This window comes from Camponotus vicinus, unplaced genomic scaffold, assembly GCF_025532165.1.
Source record: "Camponotus vicinus isolate PSW18456_S1 unplaced genomic scaffold, iyCamVici1.0 SCAF_8, whole genome shotgun sequence".
NCBI classification, from domain to species: domain Eukaryota; kingdom Metazoa; phylum Arthropoda; class Insecta; order Hymenoptera; family Formicidae; genus Camponotus; species Camponotus vicinus.
The window spans coordinates 16,698,257-16,723,109 of NW_028141980.1; the positions used below are offsets into that span (position 1 = coordinate 16,698,257).

The 24,853-nt window shown below is 27.6% G+C and overlaps 5 protein-coding genes across 12 annotated transcripts in view; 4 read left to right on the forward strand and 1 right to left on the reverse strand.

The window, feature by feature from the left end:
* Slob (Slowpoke binding protein) overlaps positions 1-24,853 on the reverse strand; it is a 357,719-nt gene that overhangs the window by 114,420 nt on the left and 218,446 nt on the right. The gene's annotated exons all lie outside the window — the stretch shown is intronic.
* Positions 1,045-5,582, forward strand: LOC145976136 (uncharacterized). Its single transcript, XM_083107109.1, has 9 exons — positions 1,045-1,182; positions 1,518-1,637; positions 1,862-1,979; positions 2,390-2,648; positions 2,776-2,892; positions 3,531-3,621; positions 5,061-5,206; positions 5,329-5,461; positions 5,532-5,582. Exons 1-9 carry the CDS (start codon positions 1,045-1,047, stop codon positions 5,580-5,582), a joined length of 1,173 nt encoding a protein of 390 aa, XP_082963235.1.
* LOC145976137 (uncharacterized) lies at positions 6,977-11,510 on the forward strand. The gene is made up of 9 exons (XM_083107111.1): positions 6,977-7,114; positions 7,450-7,569; positions 7,794-7,911; positions 8,322-8,580; positions 8,708-8,824; positions 9,469-9,559; positions 10,989-11,134; positions 11,257-11,389; positions 11,460-11,510. Exons 1-9 carry the CDS (start codon positions 6,977-6,979, stop codon positions 11,508-11,510), a joined length of 1,173 nt encoding a protein of 390 aa, XP_082963237.1.
* On the forward strand, positions 12,887-17,484 carry LOC145976138 (uncharacterized). The gene is made up of 9 exons (XM_083107112.1): positions 12,887-13,042; positions 13,378-13,497; positions 13,722-13,839; positions 14,250-14,508; positions 14,636-14,752; positions 15,407-15,497; positions 16,926-17,071; positions 17,194-17,326; positions 17,397-17,484. The coding sequence occupies exons 1-9, from the start codon at positions 12,905-12,907 to the stop codon at positions 17,445-17,447; spliced, it is 1,173 nt and encodes a 390-aa protein (XP_082963238.1). The 5' UTR covers positions 12,887-12,904; the 3' UTR covers positions 17,448-17,484.
* LOC145976116 (uncharacterized) lies at positions 20,090-24,649 on the forward strand. Its single transcript, XM_083107091.1, has 9 exons — positions 20,090-20,233; positions 20,556-20,675; positions 21,234-21,351; positions 21,767-22,028; positions 22,172-22,288; positions 22,438-22,528; positions 24,079-24,224; positions 24,351-24,483; positions 24,566-24,649. The coding sequence occupies exons 1-9, from the start codon at positions 20,090-20,092 to the stop codon at positions 24,617-24,619; spliced, it is 1,185 nt and encodes a 394-aa protein (XP_082963217.1). The 3' UTR covers positions 24,620-24,649.

Here is a 24,853-nt window from a genome sequence, read left to right on the forward strand (position 1 = left end):
ACCTTTTTTTATAATTTAATATATTTTTATAACTAAAGTTCCAAAAATGGTAGTACAAAATGAAAGAAATGAATGAATGAATGAATGAAAGCAAAAAAAATATTAAGATTTCAGAAATATTGCCTTCAATGAGAATGTTATTATGTTTAAATATAATGGTAATTTTTTTACGTGTCCTATGTATGTAAAACTATAAAAGAATCTTAAAAAAATGGCATATATATATATAAAACTATTATCTATTATACATGCTATATATCAAATAATAGATTTGATTAAGGTTACGTTGTCTATAAGCATTTAGATTTTTCATATACATGAATTGTATAATGAGACATGCCAAACATTTTCAAATATCCTATTTATTCTTACTGTTAGCGTCCGTAAAGTTTAGGCATTCATTTGGTAAAAGTGATGTAGGTCATAAAAATTTATATAAACATATATAACAATAAACATATATAACATTGTCGATAATAGCAACTGTTGAGAATAGCAATGTCAATGTTTAGCTTTTTAAATGGTAACTGTCATCACATCACTTGCTAATTAGAAGTTTAATATATAGCATGCATAGATCGACTCTTTTAAATGATATAAGCTTCTTACTGAAAAGCTCCTGCTTTGGATAGTGAATAACATTCTGGAAGACCAAGTGTACGTCACGAATGCGGACAATAGAATGAGACGTGTAAATTTGCTGCACAAAAGAAATGTCTAATACGCATGAGCGACTTGCACCCATTTATTTTTCCTATAAAAATTGTTTTTCTTTATTTTCTCTTATTATAAGCACCCGCCGCAATTTTCCCGCTATCAATTCGATCGCATAATTAGGGACATTATTGCGAGAAACTGAATATTTTATTTTTATCACGTTGTATAGTTGTATTGGCTTGTATTAACTTACACGAAATTATATGAAATTGCTACAAAAAATTACACCGTAAGAAAAAGGTAACAAAATATCTAATTGATCAATGGAAAAAGGGGAAGATAAACGAATCAGCCTGCTGTTATTTGTGTTCCAAACCTCGTAAAGAGATGATCGACAGTCAGCATTGGAAACTTAACAGAATTCTGTTACTCCTTATTGGCTTGTGGCCTTTACAACAATCGAACCTAACTCGATTTCAGTTTATTTTCTTGTCTATTGTTTATATAACATCTATTATATGTCAGGTATGTGGTAATATAAACTTTTTATGTTTAGATTAAATTTTATATTATTTTTCCAATATATTTTAGTATACTACACGTAATAATATTTTACTATATCATGCACATTACTCGAAAATATTTTAATTAAATAATTTTAATTACAAAATATTTACATCAGCTATATATGCTATATTATAATAGTATATAATATAATTATGTATCACATCATGATTCAATCAATTTACATACAAATGTGTAAAAACAAGCAACTATGTATGCAGTATTTATAATCCGTTCACCGCTTTAAAAGAGTAAATTTTTATAATGTAGATTTGTAATAAGATTATATCTTACAGGTTATGACACTTTTTACAACAAAATGTACTCCAGACGGCGTCGTTTCTGTTTTGTCTTACGTATTTATGTTTAGTATTTGCGGGATAAAATACAATCTATTTTTCCTTAATATAGAAACTGTAAGTTGATCGCTTATAAAATTGATAATTTATAAAAAATGATAGTTCACAAGCTGATAGCTTGTGTGATCGCGCGATAATACATTTTTTCGAAATTAAAAATTATACTCTTATACTTTAATAAAATTATAATTATACTTTGATATTATGTACATATATTCATTTCATGTGCATATGAAACATATACATATCAAAACAATATCCACAATTTTGGTACATGATAGATGAAGGATTTATTGGTTCAACTTCAGAATATATATAACGGATTAAAGGATAAAAACGAAATCGCTATTATGAAAAAATATAGTTGCAATGCAAAACGTTATACATTTATATTGACAAGTAAGCAATATTTTTTAATTTCCTGCGCATACATTTTCTATTTGAAACATGAGTTATATAAGTCTCAATAAAAACAATATTAATTTCGATGCATTATAATAATTTCGTCACATGTTTATGTGAGTAATGCATCACATGTTATCAGAGTTTAAAACACTTGTCAGACATGCAAATATATAAAGATTAATATCAAATGTAATATGTCTAAAAAAAAGTCAAACAGAAATAAAATTCCAAAATTACAACTTTTGTTACTTGCGTAACTCAAATGGAAAAATAATATCTTAAATGCGATTAGAAATTTATATGTCAAATTTAATTATATTAATGGTACATATGTATGTTAATATAACAACAAAATCAATTTAAAAAATTTTTGCGAAAAAAAATAATTTTATAAATTTTTTTAGTTCTTGCCGTTTGTGTTTCATTTTCTAGTGTCATTGTTCTATCTCCGAAAATTCTCTATATTATTTTACCTATGAATGTATCTCTATCAAATCGCCGGCCGATTAGAATGGAATATTTTATCGATCAGGAAAAGTACTCTTATTTGATTTCATTACATATAAGTATGGCAGCATGCATTGGAGTAATTGCATTGATAGCGATAGGAACAATATATATTGCGTGTCTTCAATATATCTGTGGTATGTTTAGAATTTCCAGGTAAGAAACAAACATTATATAAAATTTTAAATTTTGACAAAATTTTATTGTTATTGTGAATAAATTAAATGCTAATTTGATGGAAACAAAGAAACAGCTATATAGCTGATGAATATATTGATTATAGTTTTCGCATTAAACGCGCAGTGCACATCAATATGCTACAAAATATTAAAGCGAAGAAAGGGAATTTAATATTGGAAGGAATAATTAGTGCTGTAGATATGCATCGTCAAGCTATGAAGTTAGTATATTCGATACTCATATATATATATATATATATATATATATATATATATGTAGTATATACATATGTCCGAGAAAAGAGCCAGAAAGAATCATGTTTTATCTCCTTTTATTACCCCCTCCATGCTACTGCATGCTACCGAAAGGCCGAAATCTGACATCATTGCATGGAATGTGTGCTCTAAACATGGCAGTGTCACATGACAATGGAAAGATAAGAGTCAGAATACAGTGCGCATTTTGCGCTAAAGCTAAATCATGAGATGCGTGCTTTAGGTGTGCTTGCACTGAATGGCAATAGAAAGTTTAGCTGTACGCATTCCGATTCTCATCTTTTCGTTGCCGTGGGACATTCGCCATTTGCATACATCCTATGATCTAGCCGTGAAAAATGCGTACTCATTATAGCTAATCCTTTTTAATTAATATATCAATAATTAATGCAAAAACTGCAAAATAGTAAAGGACTTCTTTGTTCAGTTTGTTATGATGTACTCTCTCACGAGCGTTGATTCGATCTTTATCATATATTTTATATACATGTGTGTGTGTGTGTGTGTGTGTGTGTGTGTGTGTGTGTGTGTGTGTGTGTGTGTGTGTGTGTCTGTCTAATAAAACATTCCTTGATCTTGATAGATTATGCAGTCTTTTGTTGTCCACAGTGGAGACAATAATGTTTTGTTTCATAATGCTTGGAGTGGTCACTTTAAGTCTTAATCTCTTTCGAGTAAGTTGTGTGTTAGTCGTAGTAAGTTTTTACTGTTCTCAAACAATATAAAATATCAAGAAATTCGGTATTTCGTGCCGGAATAGCGAAGCATCTCGTGTATTTATATATGCGCGCGCGCGAGTCGGCTAGTTGAGAATATTTCAAATTATCGGACCTAAATTAACAACTGAATCGATCGAATTATTAATTGATAATTTAGATCTCGATTATAAGGAAAGTGTCTTTATTTTCGCTCTACGTGTTCTAGCAGACATATATTGCGATGCAGTTTCAATGAATTGATAGAAGACTGCATCAATAGTTCTTTGACAGTTCTGAGATTTGGCAACTTTCCGAGATTATAAATTAATAAAAATAAAAATTTGAAAGTATGAAAAAGTTGATGTTATTACGCGAATTATCTTGCACACGTAAAAGTATACGGAAAATATCTTGCATCTTACGTAAGACTATATGCACAGATGATTTATTGATCATAAATATATTAAATATTAAAATAAGAAATAATAATTAAATGATTATTTGATCTAATTATTTAAAAATAATATATTAAGAAAAATGTATAGATTCATTTTTTTGTAAGCACGCAAATTTCCTGCAATATCTATATTTACTCAATAATTTATAAACTATACATCTGTTTATTAAAATAATTTTAAATTTACATATACTGTTTATTGTAAAATGTATTTATATTGAATATTATTTCTTTATATATTTGATATTTTAAGTGTATGTTAATTGTATATTTAACGCAGTTTATAATGATTGAAGTAAGATGTGTTTATCTTACATTTAATTAAAAAAAAAATATATATATATATATATTTTTTTTTTTAATTAAAAGTAAGATAAACACATCTTACTTCAATCATGTCTGAAACATTTTTCTATAGGACCACTATTTTCGGAAATAATTGGCCGTTTCCAGAGTTTTAAATCATCCTGTGTATATATATATATATATATATATATATATATATATATATATATATATATATATATATATATATATATATATATGATTAGGATGATTTAAAACTCTGGAAACGGCCAATTATTTCCGAAAATAGTGGTCCTATAGAAAAATGTTTCAGACAAAAATTGTAGGACTTAAAACGATCTATTTACTGATTTTATTTAGTTTGAACTTGGATAGCGTCCCTCAGGGCAAAATCATTTGAAATTTTTTTAACAGAATCCCCTATTTTTTTTATTGCATTATTCTTGTGGCTTATTTCGAGAGATTTTCAAAATACTATAATTCTCTTATTCTTCATGATATCTTTGATTTTATAAAATATACAATTTTTATCACTATATAAATCAATCGCTATCGTTCGCAAATTAATAAAAATAGAATTGTAATGAATAATTTTCAGAAAGCATAGAAAATACAGATGTAATTTCGTTACAACTATGATCATATGTTTTAGATTTTTCAGATTATGTCAATCGGAGATGACTTCGAGGAATTTATATTACCCTCTGTATATGTAACTGGGCTTATTATATACATGTTTGTAGCCAATTATTTCGCACAAGATGTCACGGATCACAATAATGACATCTTTGCTACTGTGTAAATATGTTTTATACAAATTGATATCTTACATATTAAAACTTGTTTTATTAAATGCAGAAGTCATTGTCGCGTATAAATACACCGTATATATCGTATATACATGATTGATGATGATTTAGATGTGACGTTCAATGGTATGCAGCTCCGTTACATATACAGAAACTGATACTATTTCTGCTGCAAAGAGGTTCCAAAGATTTTACTTTATGTATCGGTGGATTATTTGTCGCATCTTTGGAATGTTTTGCCACGGTAAAAATAATAAATATATTTTTAAAATATACACACATTCAAGACAATATATTTAAAATAAACATTGCAGATGTTGAAAACTTCATTTTCTTATTTTACTGTTATGTATTCAACGCAATAATAAGGTAAGAAGAGAAATCATAATGAACAAATTATAATTTAGCAAAAATTTAGTTAACTAAACTTCAATATTATAATTATAATACATTTCAGAGTTAAAAATAATCCATTATTAAGTTAGTATCACAGTTTACACCTAAATAGACATCCAAGCATATAAATATGTAACAATTAAATATGTTACATAAAATTTCAAGGCATCAGGAAACAAAAAATTCAAAATCAAATATAAAATACTGATACAAAAAATTCAATTTTATTAAATACACAAATTTTAACTTTATTATTTACTATATATGAATTGTCACACTTTTTAAAATAAATAATATGTACATTGTTAATTTATTACTGACCTTTTTTTATAATTTAATATATTTTTATAACTAAAGTTCCAAAAATGGTAGTACAAAATGAAAGAAATGAATGAATGAATGAATGAAAGCAAAAAAAATATTAAGATTTCAGAAATATTGCCTTCAATGAGAATGTTATTATGTTTAAATATAATGGTAATTTTTTTACGTGTCCTATGTATGTAAAACTATAAAAGAATCTTAAAAAAATGGCATATATATATATAAAACTATTATCTATTATACATGCTATATATCAAATAATAGATTTGATTAAGGTTACGTTGTCTATAAGCATTTAGATTTTTCATATACATGAATTGTATAATGAGACATGCCAAACATTTTCAAATATCCTATTTATTCTTACTGTTAGCGTCCGTAAAGTTTAGGCATTCATTTGGTAAAAGTGATGTAGGTCATAAAAATTTATATAAACATATATAACAATAAACATATATAACATTGTCGATAATAGCAACTGTTGAGAATAGCAATGTCAATGTTTAGCTTTTTAAATGGTAACTGTCATCACATCACTTGCTAATTAGAAGTTTAATATATAGCATGCATAGATCGACTCTTTTAAATGATATAAGCTTCTTACTGAAAAGCTCCTGCTTTGGATAGTGAATAACATTCTGGAAGACCAAGTGTACGTCACGAATGCGGACAATAGAATGAGACGTGTAAATTTGCTGCACAAAAGAAATGTCTAATACGCATGAGCGACTTGCACCCATTTATTTTTCCTATAAAAATTGTTTTTCTTTATTTTCTCTTATTATAAGCACCCGCCGCAATTTTCCCGCTATCAATTCGATCGCATAATTAGGGACATTATTGCGAGAAACTGAATATTTTATTTTTATCACGTTGTATAGTTGTATTGGCTTGTATTAACTTACACGAAATTATATGAAATTGCTACAAAAAATTACACCGTAAGAAAAAGGTAACAAAATATCTAATTGATCAATGGAAAAAGGGGAAGATAAACGAATCAGCCTGCTGTTATTTGTGTTCCAAACCTCGTAAAGAGATGATCGACAGTCAGCATTGGAAACTTAACAGAATTCTGTTACTCCTTATTGGCTTGTGGCCTTTACAACAATCGAACCTAACTCGATTTCAGTTTATTTTCTTGTCTATTGTTTATATAACATCTATTATATGTCAGGTATGTGGTAATATAAACTTTTTATGTTTAGATTAAATTTTATATTATTTTTCCAATATATTTTAGTATACTACACGTAATAATATTTTACTATATCATGCACATTACTCGAAAATATTTTAATTAAATAATTTTAATTACAAAATATTTACATCAGCTATATATGCTATATTATAATAGTATATAATATAATTATGTATCACATCATGATTCAATCAATTTACATACAAATGTGTAAAAACAAGCAACTATGTATGCAGTATTTATAATCCGTTCACCGCTTTAAAAGAGTAAATTTTTATAATGTAGATTTGTAATAAGATTATATCTTACAGGTTATGACACTTTTTACAACAAAATGTACTCCAGACGGCGTCGTTTCTGTTTTGTCTTACGTATTTATGTTTAGTATTTGCGGGATAAAATACAATCTATTTTTCCTTAATATAGAAACTGTAAGTTGATCGCTTATAAAATTGATAATTTATAAAAAATGATAGTTCACAAGCTGATAGCTTGTGTGATCGCGCGATAATACATTTTTTCGAAATTAAAAATTATACTCTTATACTTTAATAAAATTATAATTATACTTTGATATTATGTACATATATTCATTTCATGTGCATATGAAACATATACATATCAAAACAATATCCACAATTTTGGTACATGATAGATGAAGGATTTATTGGTTCAACTTCAGAATATATATAACGGATTAAAGGATAAAAACGAAATCGCTATTATGAAAAAATATAGTTGCAATGCAAAACGTTATACATTTATATTGACAAGTAAGCAATATTTTTTAATTTCCTGCGCATACATTTTCTATTTGAAACATGAGTTATATAAGTCTCAATAAAAACAATATTAATTTCGATGCATTATAATAATTTCGTCACATGTTTATGTGAGTAATGCATCACATGTTATCAGAGTTTAAAACACTTGTCAGACATGCAAATATATAAAGATTAATATCAAATGTAATATGTCTAAAAAAAAGTCAAACAGAAATAAAATTCCAAAATTACAACTTTTGTTACTTGCGTAACTCAAATGGAAAAATAATATCTTAAATGCGATTAGAAATTTATATGTCAAATTTAATTATATTAATGGTACATATGTATGTTAATATAACAACAAAATCAATTTAAAAAATTTTTGCGAAAAAAAATAATTTTATAAATTTTTTTAGTTCTTGCCGTTTGTGTTTCATTTTCTAGTGTCATTGTTCTATCTCCGAAAATTCTCTATATTATTTTACCTATGAATGTATCTCTATCAAATCGCCGGCCGATTAGAATGGAATATTTTATCGATCAGGAAAAGTACTCTTATTTGATTTCATTACATATAAGTATGGCAGCATGCATTGGAGTAATTGCATTGATAGCGATAGGAACAATATATATTGCGTGTCTTCAATATATCTGTGGTATGTTTAGAATTTCCAGGTAAGAAACAAACATTATATAAAATTTTAAATTTTGACAAAATTTTATTGTTATTGTGAATAAATTAAATGCTAATTTGATGGAAACAAAGAAACAGCTATATAGCTGATGAATATATTGATTATAGTTTTCGCATTAAACGCGCAGTGCACATCAATATGCTACAAAATATTAAAGCGAAGAAAGGGAATTTAATATTGGAAGGAATAATTAGTGCTGTAGATATGCATCGTCAAGCTATGAAGTTAGTATATTCGATACTCATATATATATATATATATATATATATATATATATATGTAGTATATACATATGTCCGAGAAAAGAGCCAGAAAGAATCATGTTTTATCTCCTTTTATTACCCCCTCCATGCTACTGCATGCTACCGAAAGGCCGAAATCTGACATCATTGCATGGAATGTGTGCTCTAAACATGGCAGTGTCACATGACAATGGAAAGATAAGAGTCAGAATACAGTGCGCATTTTGCGCTAAAGCTAAATCATGAGATGCGTGCTTTAGGTGTGCTTGCACTGAATGGCAATAGAAAGTTTAGCTGTACGCATTCCGATTCTCATCTTTTCGTTGCCGTGGGACATTCGCCATTTGCATACATCCTATGATCTAGCCGTGAAAAATGCGTACTCATTATAGCTAATCCTTTTTAATTAATATATCAATAATTAATGCAAAAACTGCAAAATAGTAAAGGACTTCTTTGTTCAGTTTGTTATGATGTACTCTCTCACGAGCGTTGATTCGATCTTTATCATATATTTTATATACATGTGTGTGTGTGTGTGTGTGTGTGTGTGTGTGTGTGTGTGTGTGTGTGTGTGTGTGTGTGTGTGTGTGTCTGTCTAATAAAATATTCCTTGATCTTGATAGATTATGCAGTCTTTTGTTGTCCACAGTGGAGACAATAATGTTTTGTTTCATAATGCTTGGAGTGGTCACTTTAAGTCTTAATCTCTTTCGAGTAAGTTGTGTGTTAGTCGTAGTAAGTTTTTACTGTTCTCAAACAATATAAAATATCAAGAAATTCGGTATTTCGTGCCGGAATAGCGAAGCATCTCGTGTATTTATATATGCGCGCGCGCGAGTCGGCTAGTTGAGAATATTTCAAATTATCGGACCTAAATTAACAACTGAATCGATCGAATTATTAATTGATAATTTAGATCTCGATTATAAGGAAAGTGTCTTTATTTTCGCTCTACGTGTTCTAGCAGACATATATTGCGATGCAGTTTCAATGAATTGATAGAAGACTGCATCAATAGTTCTTTGACAGTTCTGAGATCTGGCAACTTTCCGAGATTATAAATTAATAAAAATAAAAATTTGAAAGTATGAAAAAGTTGATGTTATTACGCGAATTATCTTGCACACGTAAAAGTATACGGAAAATATCTTGCATCTTACGTAAGACTATATGCACAGATGATTTATTGATCATAAATATATTAAATATTAAAATAAGAAATAATAATTAAATGATTATTTGATCTAATTATTTAAAAATAATATATTAAGAAAAATGTATAGATTCATTTTTTTGTAAGCACGCAAATTTCCTGCAATATCTATATTTACTCAATAATTTATAAACTATACATCTGTTTATTAAAATAATTTTAAATTTACATATACTGTTTATTGTAAAATGTATTTATATTGAATATTATTTCTTTATATATTTGATATTTTAAGTGTATGTTAATTGTATATTTAACGCAGTTTATAATGATTGAAGTAAGATGTGTTTATCTTACATTTAATTAAAAAAAAAATATATATATATATATATTTTTTTTTTTAATTAAAAGTAAGATAAACACATCTTACTTCAATCATGTCTGAAACATTTTTCTATAGGACCACTATTTTCGGAAATAATTGGCCGTTTCCAGAGTTTTAAATCATCCTGTGTATATATATATATATATATATATATATATATATATATATATATATATATATATATATATATATGATTAGGATGATTTAAAACTCTGGAAACGGCCAATTATTTCCGAAAATAGTGGTCCTATAGAAAAATGTTTCAGACAAAAATTGTAGGACTTAAAACGATCTATTTACTGATTTTATTTAGTTTGAACTTGGATAGCGTCCCTCAGGGCAAAATCATTTGAAATTTTTTTAACAGAATCCCCTATTTTTTTTATTGCATTATTCTTGTGGCTTATTTCGAGAGATTTTCAAAATACTATAATTCTCTTATTCTTCATGATATCTTTGATTTTATAAAATATACAATTTTTATCACTATATAAATCAATCGCTATCGTTCGCAAATTAATAAAAATAGAATTGTAATGAATAATTTTCAGAAAGCATAGAAAATACAGATGTAATTTCGTTACAACTATGATCATATGTTTTAGATTTTTCAGATTATGTCAATCGGAGATGACTTCGAGGAATTTATATTACCCTCTGTATATGTAACTGGGCTTATTATATACATGTTTGTAGCCAATTATTTCGCACAAGATGTCACGGATCACAATAATGACATCTTTGCTACTGTGTAAATATGTTTTATACAAATTGATATCTTACATATTAAAACTTGTTTTATTAAATGCAGAAGTCATTGTCGCGTATAAATACACCGTATATATCGTATATACATGATTGATGATGATTTAGATGTGACGTTCAATGGTATGCAGCTCCGTTACATATACAGAAACTGATACTATTTCTGCTGCAAAGAGGTTCTAAAGATTTTACTTTATGTATCGGTGGATTATTTGTCGCATCTTTGGAATGTTTTGCCACGGTAAAAATAATAAATATATTTTTAAAATATACACACATTCAAGACAATATATTTAAAATAAACATTGCAGATGTTGAAAACTTCATTTTCTTATTTTACTGTTATGTATTCAACGCAATAATAAGGTAAGAAGAGAAATCATAATGAACAAATTATAATTTAGCAAAAATTTAGTTAACTAAACTTCAATATTATAATTATAATACATTTCAGAGTTAAAAATAATCCATTATTAAGTTAGTATCACAGTTTACACCTAAATAGACATCCAAGCATATAAATATGTAACAATTAAATATGTTACATAAAATTTCAAGGCATCAGGAAACAAAAAATTCAAAATCAAATATAAAATACTGATACAAAAAATTCAATTTTATTAAATACACAAATTTTAACTTTATTATTTACTATATATGAATTGTCACACTTTTTAAAATAAATAATATGTACATTGTTAATTTATTACTGACCTTTTTTTATAATTTAATATATTTTTATAACTAAAGTTCCAAAAATGGTAGTACAAAATGAAAGAAATGAATGAATGAATGAATGAAAGCAAAAAAAATATTAAGATTTCAGAAATATTGCCTTCAATGAGAATGTTATTATGTTTAAATATAATGGTAATTTTTTTACGTGTCCTATGTATGTAAAACTATAAAAGAATCTTAAAAAAATGGCATATATATATATAAAACTATTATCTATTATACATGCTATATATCAAATAATAGATTTGATTAAGGTTACGTTGTCTATAAGCATTTAGATTTTTCATATACATGAATTGTATAATGAGACATGCCAAACATTTTCAAATATCCTATTTATTCTTACTGTTAGCGTCCGTAAAGTTTAGGCATTCATTTGGTAAAAGTGATGTAGGTCATAAAAATTTATATAAACATATATAACAATAAACATATATAACATTGTCGATAATAGCAACTGTTGAGAATAGCAATGTCAATGTTTAGCTTTTTAAATGGTAACTGTCATCACATCACTTGCTAATTAGAAGTTTAATATATAGCATGCATAGATCGACTCTTTTAAATGATATAAGCTTCTTACTGAAAAGCTCCTGCTTTGGATAGTGAATAACATTCTGGAAGACCAAGTGTACGTCACGAATGCGGACAATAGAATGAGACGTGTAAATTTGCTGCACAAAAGAAATGTCTAATACGCATGAGCGACTTGCACCCATTTATTTTTCCTATAAAAATTGTTTTTCTTTATTTTCTCTTATTATAAGCACCCGCCGCAATTTTCCCGCTATCAATTCGATCGCATAATTAGGGACATTATTGCGAGAAACTGAATATTTTATTTTTATCACGTTGTATAGTTGTATTGGCTTGTATTAACTTACACGAAATTATATGAAATTGCTACAAAAAATTACACCGTAAGAAAAAGGTAACAAAATATCTAATTGATCAATGGAAAAAGGGGAAGATAAACGAATCAGCCTGCTGTTATTTGTGTTCCAAACCTCGTAAAGAGATGATCGACAGTCAGCATTGGAAACTTATTAGAATTCTGTTACTCCTTATTGGCTTGTGGCCTTTACAACAATCGAACCTAACTCGATTTCAGTTTATTTTCTTGTCTATTGTTTATATAACATCTATTATATGTCAGGTATGTGGTAATATAAACTTTTTATGTTTAGATTAAATTTTATATTATTTTTCCAATATATTTTAGTATACTACACGTAATAATATTTTACTATATCATGCACATTACTCGAAAATATTTTAATTAAATAATTTTAATTACAAAATATTTACATCAGCTATATATGCTATATTATAATAGTATATAATATAATTATGTATCACATCATGATTCAATCAATTTACATACAAATGTGTAAAAACAAGCAACTATGTATGCAGTATTTATAATCCGTTCACCGCTTTAAAAGAGTAAATTTTTATAATGTAGATTTGTAATAAGATTATATCTTACAGGTTATGACACTTTTTACAACAAAATGTACTCCAGACGGCGTCGTTTCTGTTTTGTCTTACGTATTTATGTTTAGTATTTGCGGGATAAAATACAATCTATTTTTCCTTAATATAGAAACTGTAAGTTGATCGCTTATAAAATTGATAATTTATAAAAAATGATAGTTCACAAGCTGATAGCTTGTGTGATCGCGCGATAATACATTTTTTCGAAATTAAAAATTATACTCTTATACTTTAATAAAATTATAATTATACTTTGATATTATGTACATATATTCATTTCATGTGCATATGAAACATATACATATCAAAACAATATCCACAATTTTGGTACATGATAGATGAAGGATTTATTGGTTCAACTTCAGAATATATATAACGGATTAAAGGATAAAAACGAAATCGCTATTATGAAAAAATATAGTTGCAATGCAAAACGTTATACATTTATATTGACAAGTAAGCAATATTTTTTAATTTCCTGCGCATACATTTTCTATTTGAAACATGAGTTATATAAGTCTCAATAAAAACAATATTAATTTCGATGCATTATAATAATTTCGTCACATGTTTATGTGAGTAATGCATCACATGTTATCAGAGTTTAAAACACTTGTCAGACATGCAAATATATAAAGATTAATATCAAATGTAATATGTCTAAAAAAAAGTCAAACAGAAATAAAATTCCAAAATTACAACTTTTGTTACTTGCGTAACTCAAATGGAAAAATAATATCTTAAATGCGATTAGAAATTTATATGTCAAATTTAATTATATTAATGGTACATATGTATGTTAATATAACAACAAAATCAATTTAAAAAATTTTTGCGAAAAAAAATAATTTTATAAATTTTTTTAGTTCTTGCCGTTTGTGTTTCATTTTCTAGTGTCATTGTTCTATCTCCGAAAATTCTCTATATTATTTTACCTATGAATGTATCTCTATCAAATCGCCGGCCGATTAGAATGGAATATTTTATCGATCAGGAAAAGTACTCTTATTTGATTTCATTACATATAAGTATGGCAGCATGCATTGGAGTAATTGCATTGATAGCGATAGGAACAATATATATTGCGTGTCTTCAATATATCTGTGGTATGTTTAGAATTTCCAGGTAAGAAACAAACATTATATAAAATTTTAAATTTTGACAAAATTTTATTGTTATTGTGAATAAATTAAATGCTAATTTGATGGAAACAAAGAAACAGCTATATAGCTGATGAATATATTGATTATAGTTTTCGCATTAAACGCGCAGTGCACATCAATATGCTACAAAATATTAAAGCGAAGAAAGGGAATTTAATATTGGAAGGAATAATTAGTGCTGTAGATATGCATCGTCAAGCTATGAAGTTAGTATATTCGATACTCATATATATATATATATATATATATATATATATATATGTAGTATATACATATGTCCGAGAAAAGAGCCAGAAAGAATCATGTTTTATCTCCTTTTATTACCCCCTCCATGCTACTGCATGCTACCGAAAGGCCGAAATCTGACATCATTGCATGGAATGTGTGCTCTAAACATGGCAGTGTCACATGACAATGGAAAGATAAGAGTCAGAATACAGTGCGCATTTTGCGCTAAAGCTAAATCATGAGATGCGTGCTTTAGGTGTGCTTGCACTGAATGGCAATAGAAAGTTTAGCTGTACGCATTCCGATTCTCATCTTTTCGTTGCCGTGGGACATTCGCCATTTGCATACATCCTATGATCTAGCCGTGAAAAATGCGTACTCATTATAGCTAATCCTTTTTAATTAATATATCAATAATTAATGCAAAAACTGCAAAATAGTAAAGGACTTCTTTGTTCAGTTTGTTATGATGTACTCTCTCACGAGCGTTGATTCGATCTTTATCATATATTTTATATACATGTGTGTGTGTGTGTGTGTGTGTGTGTGTGTGTGTGTGTGTGTGTGTGTGTGTGTGTGTGTGTGTGTGTGTGTGTGTGTCTGTCTAATAAAATATTCCTTGATCTTGATAGATTATGCAGTCTTTTGTTGTCCACAGTGGAGACAATAATGTTTTGTTTCATAATGCTTGGAGTGGTCACTTTAAGTCTTAATCTCTTTCGAGTAAGTTGTGTGTTAGTCGTAGTAAGTTTTTACTGTTCTCAAACAATATAAAATATCAAGAAATTCGGTATTTCGTGCCGGAATAGCGAAGCATCTCGTGTATTTATATATGCGCGCGCGCGAGTCGGCTAGTTGAGAATATTTCAAATTATCGGACCTAAATTAACAACTGAATCGATCGAATTATTAATTGATAATTTAGATCTCGATTATAAGGAAAGTGTCTTTATTTTCGCTCTACGTGTTCTAGCAGACATATATTGCGATGCAGTTTCAATGAATTGATAGAAGACTGCATCAATAGTTCTTTGACAGTTCTGAGATTTGGCAACTTTCCGAGATTATAAATTAATAAAAATAAAAATTTGAAAGTATGAAAAAGTTGATGTTATTACGCGAATTATCTTGCACACGTAAAAGTATACGGAAAATATCTTGCATCTTACGTAAGACTATATGCACAGATGATTTATTGATCATAAATATATTAAATATTAAAATAAGAAATAATAATTAAATGATTATTTGTTCTAATTATTTAAAAATAATATATTAAGAAAAATGTATAGATTCATTTTTTTGTAAGCACGCAAATTTCCTGCAATATCTATATTTACTCAATAATTTATAAACTATACATCTGTTTATTAAAATAATTTTAAATTTACATATACTGTTTATTGTAAAATGTATTTATATTGAATATTATTTCTTTATATATTTGATATTTTAAGTGTATGTTAATTGTATATTTAACGCAGTTTGTAATGATTGAAGTAAGATGTGTTTATCTTACATTTAATAAAAAAAAAATATATATATATATATATATTTTTTTTTTTTTAATTAAAAGTAAGATAAACACATCTTACTTCAATCATGTCTGAAACATTTTTCTATAGGACCACTATTTTCGGAAATAATTGGCCGTTTCCAGAGTTATATGTATATATATATATATATATATATATATATATATATATATATATATATATATATATATATATATATATATACAGGATGATTTAAAACTCTGGAAACGGCCAATTATTTCCGAAAATAGTGGTCCTATAGAAAAATGTTTCAGACAAAAATTGTAGGGCTTAAAACGATCTATTTACTGATTTTATTTAGTTTGAACTTGGATAGCGTCCCTCAGGGCAAAATCATTTGAAATTTTTTTAACAGAATTCCCTATTTTTTTTTTATTGCATTATTCTTGTGGCTTATTTCGAGAGATTTTCAAAATACTATAATTCTCTTTTTCTTCATGATATCTTTGATTTTATAAAATATACAATTTTTATCACTATATAAATCAATCGCTATCGTTCGCAAATTAATAAAAATAGAATTGTAATGAATAATTTTCAGAAAGCATAGGAAATACAGATGTAATTTCGTTACAACTATGATCATATGTTTTAGATTTTTCAGATTATGTCAGTCGGAGATGACTTCGAGGAATTTATATTTCCCTCTGTATATGTAACTGGGCTTATTATATACATGTTTGTAGCCAATTATTTCGCACAAGATGTCACGGATCACAATAATGACATCTTTGCTACTGTGTAAATATGTTTTATACAAATTGATATCTTACATATTAAAACTTGTTTTATTAAATGCAGAAGTCATTGTCGCGTATAAATACACCGTATATATCGTATATACATGATTGATGATGATTTAGATGTGACGTTCAATGGTATGCAGCTCCGTTACATATACAGAAACTGATACTATTTCTGCTGCAAAGAGGTTCCAAAGATTTTACTTTATGTATCGGTGGATTATTTGTCGCATCTTTGGAATGTTTTGCCACGGTAAAAATAATAAATATATTTTTAAAATATACACACATTCAAGACAATATATTTCAAATAAACATTGCAGCTGTTGAAAACTTCATTTTCTTATTTTACTGTTATGTATTCAACGCAATAATAAGGTAAGAAGAGAAATCATAAGGAACAAATTATAATTTGGCAAAAATTTAGTTAACTAAACTTCAATATTATAATTGTAATACATTTCAGAGTTAAAAATAATCCATTATTAAGTTAGTATCACAGTTTACACCTAAATAGACATCCAAGCATATAAATATGTAACAATCAAATATGTTACATAAAATTTCAAGGCACCAGGAAACAAAAAATTCAAAATCAAATATAAAATACTGATACAAAAAATTCAATTTTAGTAAATACACAAATTTTAACTTTATTATTTACTATACATATATGAATTGTCACATTTTTTAAAATAAATTATATGTACATTGTTAATTTATTACTGACCTTTTTTTATAATTTAATATATTTTTATAACATTCTCGCGCGAGTTTGCTAATCGGTCGAGCAATAAAAAACGGCGGAAATAAAACCAGGTTGGAAAAGAACCGAGGATGGTGGAAAAACGCGCGGCGGGAAGGATCGCTGAAGGATTCTTGCAATTACGAGAGTTTTAGCGGCGCGAGAAGTGCGCGCGTGTTAGTAATAATACTCGAAGTACATATTTGAATACGAGAGTGAAATGAGGGACTGTATCCGATCGGGAGAATGTTTCTCTCCCTCTCCAAATTCCACGTTTTTGCGCGTTCTTGCCATCGTCGACGTAAATTAAAAACTTCGGTTACTCGCTCTTCTTTGATTTTTCTGCGGAATTCTTTCTCTTTCGTTTTACATCCTGTCTGTGACGAGAACGCGATGCAAGGTGTAAAATTGGAAACAAATCGACAGGCGTAAGATTCCTTCAAAGAATTTCTCGAATAAACGTAGCTTTACATGCGCGAGTTTTTAAGTCGCGAATATATACATATGAACATATATACATATGTACATACATATATACATATATATATATATATATATATATATATATATATATATATACATATACAGGGTGTTTCCGGGTTAAATGGCGAAACTTAAAATATGAATTCAGAATCTCAAAACAAATAAAAATTTTATCTGGAAGTTGGCTCGCAAACGCTTCGTTGAAAAGATATTGACTTTTGAAGTTATAGAACTATAGGAATAAATAATGTCGAAATAATTTTCATATTTGTATTTTCTTTATGCCTATTAATTTCAAAAGTATTGAGGCGAGATAATTAAAAAATTAATATTTTATGAAATATCTCGTAGTTTATGTAAAATTGTCAAATGAAAATATAAAAAAAAATATCTCGTAAATTATATATATATTTTTGCCTTATCCCTTTTATACTACATTTAAGTACATTGGAGACTCTCATTAACGCTAGTGAGAAAAGATGAAGAGCCATTAGTTGGCTGTCCTGTTTCGTTGCTTTTCCGTTTCCATTCGCCCAATATTTTTCAACGCGTCGCTGCGGCAAACAAAATATCCGCGTGGAAAGAGTATAAAGTATTTATAAGAGTATTTATAAGAGTATAAAGTATTTACCCCGATTTATGGCACGGCCGACTGGATTAATCGTCGCGCGTGTTTGAACGTAGCAACATGGATGCAATGGCAGGAAAGATGACGTCACAGTAAACCATGGATGATTTACAGGTTTTGCATCGGAGCACGACGCGGATTGTTTTAATTCGCTACGCGAGTGGGAAGATACAATCTTAAAAACCGCATCGTGTTGTACAACAGGAATGATCATCGCCATGACATATCGCTGGCTTATTCATTTTCATATTACAACTAGCCTCCCACGATTGTAATCGCGGTAAACATAATGGTGCGCCTGCAAAACGTAACAAAGTACACAGGGTTATAAATTATTTAGTTAAACTTGATGTAGTACGCGATAAAAGAGATAGAATATGTAAGCACGAGTGGATATACATATATACTATATATCAAATAACAGATTTGACGTTACGTTGTCTATAAATATTTAGATTTTTCATATATACGATTTATATAATGAAAAATATGTCAAACATTATTTTCAAATGTTCAATTTACTCTTACTGTTAGCGTCTACAAAGTTAAGCGTTCATTTGATGACGTAAATAATAAAAATTTATACAAATATAAAAACTGTTGGTAATTGCAACATGTTGATAATTAATTTTTCAAATGTTAATATAATAACTTTCATTGTTAATTAAAAGTTTAATATATACATGCATGGATATCATCAACTTTTCTAAATAAATATAAGCTTCGTACCAGCTTCTTACGGCTCAGTGACTGACAGTTGTCTGGAAGACCAAGTGTACGTCACGAGTGCGGACAATAGAATGAAACGTGTCAATTTGTTGTGCAAAAAAAGTAGCGAATACGCATGCGCGACTTTAGGTATTGTCGCTCGATAAATAATTTCTCCTATTTTCTTATAGTAAATAAGCACCGAAATTACTCCACTATCAAATCGATCGTATAATTAGGAACTTTATTCTTAAAAATTTTAAATATTTTATTTTATCCGCGTCACATAATAGTGTCGACTTATATTACACGAAATTATATAAGATTATACAAAAATTTATACGCAAAAGAGAAAAAATAATAAAATATTTAGTCTTTCAATAGAAAAAAGAAAGAATAGGCAAATCTACCAACTTTATCACAGTTATTTGTGCTCCAAACCTCATAAAGAAATGATCGATCTTGAGATTCAGCATTTTAAACTCAACAGATATCTGTTACTCATTGTTGGCTTATGGCCTTTACAACAATCGAATCTAACACGATTACAGTTTGCTGTTTTATCTAGTGCAATAACGACGACTATTATACTTCAAGTAAGGCAATATTCTTCATATGTTATATTTTAGTTTTTCATTACATTTTAACACATTATGGTTTAATAATTTTTTTCTATATCATGCACACTCTCTCTCTTTACTTGAAAATGTTTTAATTAAATAATTTTAATTCAAAGATATTAATGTCAGTTATATTATAGTACTATATAATATAATTATGTATCACAATTTGATTCACTTTCAAATTATATATAAATATATAAAAAAAAATATCTAATTACGTAGAATTTATAATTTGTATATCGATTTAAAGGAATAATTCTATAATGTAAATTAGTAATAAGATTATTTTTTATAGCTTATGACATTTATTACATTAAGATGTAAAACGGATATAATTAATGTTTTGTGTTCCATATGTTTTATTGCTGGTGTATGGGCTGCAAAATACAACTCATTTTATTTAAATATGGAAGCTGTAAGTTAATAGTTTATAGATTTGATAATATAATATAATATATAATTATAAGAACTGATAGAGTTCACAGTAGATTACAAGTTAAGTTCAAGTTGACAGTTTCATTACAAGATAGAAAAAATACTCCTGTCGTATAAAATTGATAAAAAATATAGTTTTTAATATTATATACAGTAGGCGCCAATAATGCTTTAACAAATGTAATTCGTCGTATTCGGGACAAATAATAATTAGACACATTACGTCAAGCTATTCATGCATCATGATTATTAGTTCCAAAAAGAACCGGCAACATTATTTTGGAATTGTATCCACACACATCTGTTTAACAGTTTCAAATGCAATTTATAAAAAATTGTAGACATAATTTTAAGACGAACTCGATTCCTTTCCTAATTCGTGATGCATAACTTGATGTGATGCATCCAGTTATTATTAGCCTCGAATGTGATCAATTTGATTTGTCAAGGCATTATTGGCGCCTACTGTACAACATATGCCCGCACATACATATATGAAAACAGCGTATACATATATACAACTTTGCTGAAATGACAGATGAAGGATTTATTGGTGCAACTTCGGAATATGTGTAATGGATTAGAAGATAAAAATGAAATCGCTATTATGAAAAGGTATAGTTGTAATGCAAATCGTTACACGACAGTACTGACAAGTAAGATAATATTTCTTAATTTTCATATGCACATACATTATTTAGATTGGACATATGAGTGTAAGAGTTTCAATAAGAGTAAGAGGGTTTCAGACAAATAATTAATTTCAGTAGATTATAACGACATTCTGTATCCTTATGAATGTATATTATACCGAGATAGTTTATTAATACATTTGTCACATATGCAAACATGTAAAGACTAATATATTAAACCAGAAAATCTAATACAAAAGAGGAAGTTTTAAAATTATTAAAAGTTATTATCTGTATGATTGAAATGAATTATAATATTGCGTTAGAAATATATATTTATATAATATATTATATATGTATATGATATAAATTCTATATCAATTTAAAAAATTTCTGCGAGAAAAATTAATTCGACGCTTCTATATATAAATCCTTTTAGTACTTGGCATTTGCAGCATATTCATTGCTACAATAAGCATGTATTGGTCGAGAATTCTGTATATTATTTTAAACGTGAACATATCTCCATCACGTCGCCTACCGATTAAAATAGAATACTTTATCGATCAAGATAAGTATTTTTATTTGATTCAGTTACATATCATCATGTTATTGTCTATCGGAATAACTGTAACAGTAGCAATAGGAGCGATGCTTATTACGTTTACTCAATATTTCTGTGGTATGTTTAGAATTTCCAGGTAAAAAACAATCATACATATAAATGCGAAATTTCGAGTTTCAAACTGGAGTTTCAAATTATATTATTATCTTGAGCAAATCTAGCGATTATTTGACGAAGGCAAAAATGAGATATAAAGCTCGATAAATATATTAATTACAGTTATCGCATTAAACGCGCAGTGCACATCGATATGCTTGAAAATATTAAAGCGAAGAAAGAGAATTTAACATTGAAAGGAATAATTTGTGCTGTTAATATTCATCGGCAAGCTATAAAGTAATTACGCTTTAGTAATCCATTATCTACGATATCCATATATGTATGTATGTATGTATGTATATATATATATATATATATATATATATATGTATATATGTATATGTCTATATAACATAATATCTATTAATATTTTTTTATCTTGACAGATTATGCAGACTTTTAGAAACTACAGTTAACCCAATGTTCTTTTCCTTAATAACGACCGGAGTAGTTTCCTTGAGTCTTACTATCTTTCAAGTAAGTCCTTATATCCACTATTTTCAATACTTAAAATCAAGATACACAGATAGTATCTCGCGCCGGAACAGAATAGTATTCTATATATCTACACACGCGAGTCGATTAAATTAAGAGCACTTTATACTTTAGATTAAATCGCACTTTAATAACAGCTAAATCTATTGAATTCTTAATTGATAGGTAGGATCTCAATTACAAGAAAGTGTCTTTATTTTTTATTTACGTATTCTATAAGCAAATTTATTATGACGCAAAGACTAGACGTAAAAATTTTTCTTTAAGAAACCATACATATAGCACAGAAAGATTGCAGATTAATTTTATTTAAACATTGCAATATTGCAAATCGATTGCGAAACTTTGTTGCATTATTTCTGTAAAATTGTGGCAACGTTAAATCCGTTTTTTATAATATTGCAATGAAATATCATAACAACATGTAGCATTGTGATATATTTGAAAGAATGCAACCATCTTATAATATTGTTATAATTTTATATAATATATAAAATATCCTTCTCTCTCTCTCTCTCCCTCTCTCTCTCTTCTTAATATTTTGGAAACTTATAAAAATAAGATGTGATCGATTAGACGTTTTGTATCTTTCAAATTAAATTTCTCTATAAGACGTTTATTTAAAGTCTATTAACCGTTTATAAAACGTTTAAAAAAACATATATTAATGTTTCTTAAATCTTTATCTCAATTTGTATACTATCTGTATCTTATATGGTTCCACGTGGATTTCCGACTTTTCACGTGAAACGAGATCCACTTCACGTCCTCTGATTTTCAGTGCGAGACGAGGTCCATTGTATGGTTCCACGGTTTTTATCTTTTCACGCAAAACAAAATTCTCTTACTTTGATAGTATGAAAAAGTATTTTTTCGTGATTAATATATATATATTACCTACTTATAGATGTCAAGGAAATCTATATTCTATTTATGCGACTTTCTTTATTGATAACTTTTTAATAAATAGTAAGTGACGCGGCTAAAAGCTACTAAATGTTAATCGGAAGAGTGACCTGCATAATATACGTTAAAGTTATTAATATTTGCAGAAGTTGAGTCTTATTTGAATATTTGAATATTTTGAAGTTTGATCTTACATTTGAGAGAATATTTATCTATATACATTCCTTAATAACATTTTAATAACATATCTTTTAAGAACATTTTAATAGATAATCAGCGACGGCACAACCTTTTTGTTATTCGAGGACATGCTTTTTACAATATATATCAAGATTAAAATCACTAATCGAGAGTGAATTAATTCCTTTTGTACTTCCGCGACTCGTGTGCCCTCGAAAGAATTCTACCTTTTAAGCAAATAATCCTATTGATTTTCTCTTTTTCCCTCTTTTTCTTACTCTTGTTCTTGATAGATTTAGTTTTACAAAATAAACGATTTGTTATCTTTATATAAATCAATAATAATCACTAATTAAAAAGAAGAAATTTATTATAAATAATGTTCAGAGCACGTACGTGAAAAATGCAGATGTATGCAAATTCGTTACAACTGTCTTGTATTTTAGATCTTTCAGATTATGTTAACCGGAGGTGATGTCAAGGAGTTTATACTGCCTATTCTATTTTTAACTATCAGTATCATATACATGTTTCTAGCTAATTATATTGCACAAGATATAACGGATCACAATAGTGACATTTTTGCATCTGTGTAAGAAACGTTATTTTAAACATATTGTTGTGAGAAGTTTCGCATGTTAAAAGTTATTAAACTCGGAAATTAATGCTCTTGCGTTAAAATATTCGTATCTACATTAATCTGTATACCATTACGTAGGTATAACGTTCAATGGAATGTAGCTCCGCTACATATACAGAAAGTGATACTATTTCTGCTGCAAAGAGGCACCAAAGATTTTACTGTATGTGCCGGCGGACTATTCGTCGGATCGTTGGAGTGTTTTGCCACAGTAAAGATTATAAATATATTATCATAAGTAAATTATGATATACAAATACATTTTAGATAATATATTACAAATAACATTACAGTTAGTGAAAGCATCGGTCTCTTATTTTACTGTTATATCTTCAACGCAATTATAAAATAAGAAGAGACAAATAGTAAGTAGTAAAGTAACGATTAAATTGTAAAAGCAAAAATTTAGTTAAATAAATTTCAATATTACAATTATAATAGAATTAAAAGTTGAAATGAATTTATAATTTATCCCATGATTTGTACCTGAATAAGATATTAGATATTTTTGAACATATAAATATGTTTAATTAAATATATTACATAGAATTTCAATGCATCGAAAAATAAACCATTCAAGA

What these genes read in the sequence shown, in the direction of transcription:
- LOC145976136 (XM_083107109.1), top strand. Translation starts at nt 1,045, where the DNA reads ATGATCGACAGTCAGCATTGGAAACTTAACAGAATTCTGTTACTCCTT. An exon ending in TTTTCCTTAATATAGAAACT is followed by an intron (nt 1,638 to 1,861) that starts GTAAGTTGATCG and finishes GGTACATGATAG; the next exon opens with ATGAAGGATTTATTGGTTCA. An exon ending in TAAGTCTTAATCTCTTTCGA is followed by an intron (nt 3,622 to 5,060) that starts GTAAGTTGTGTG and finishes CATATGTTTTAG; the next exon opens with ATTTTTCAGATTATGTCAAT.
- LOC145976137 (XM_083107111.1), top strand. Translation starts at nt 6,977, where the DNA reads ATGATCGACAGTCAGCATTGGAAACTTAACAGAATTCTGTTACTCCTT. An exon ending in TTTTCCTTAATATAGAAACT is followed by an intron (nt 7,570 to 7,793) that starts GTAAGTTGATCG and finishes GGTACATGATAG; the next exon opens with ATGAAGGATTTATTGGTTCA. An exon ending in TTATACATTTATATTGACAA is followed by an intron (nt 7,912 to 8,321) that starts GTAAGCAATATT and finishes AAATTTTTTTAG; the next exon opens with TTCTTGCCGTTTGTGTTTCA.
- LOC145976138 (XM_083107112.1), top strand. Translation starts at nt 12,905, where the DNA reads ATGATCGACAGTCAGCATTGGAAACTTATTAGAATTCTGTTACTCCTT. An exon ending in GGTATGTTTAGAATTTCCAG is followed by an intron (nt 14,509 to 14,635) that starts GTAAGAAACAAA and finishes TATTGATTATAG; the next exon opens with TTTTCGCATTAAACGCGCAG. An exon ending in ATGCATCGTCAAGCTATGAA is followed by an intron (nt 14,753 to 15,406) that starts GTTAGTATATTC and finishes TGATCTTGATAG; the next exon opens with ATTATGCAGTCTTTTGTTGT.
- LOC145976116 (XM_083107091.1), top strand. Translation starts at nt 20,090, where the DNA reads ATGATCGATCTTGAGATTCAGCATTTTAAACTCAACAGATATCTGTTA. An exon ending in ATTCATCGGCAAGCTATAAA is followed by an intron (nt 22,289 to 22,437) that starts GTAATTACGCTT and finishes TTATCTTGACAG; the next exon opens with ATTATGCAGACTTTTAGAAA. An exon ending in TGAGTCTTACTATCTTTCAA is followed by an intron (nt 22,529 to 24,078) that starts GTAAGTCCTTAT and finishes CTTGTATTTTAG; the next exon opens with ATCTTTCAGATTATGTTAAC.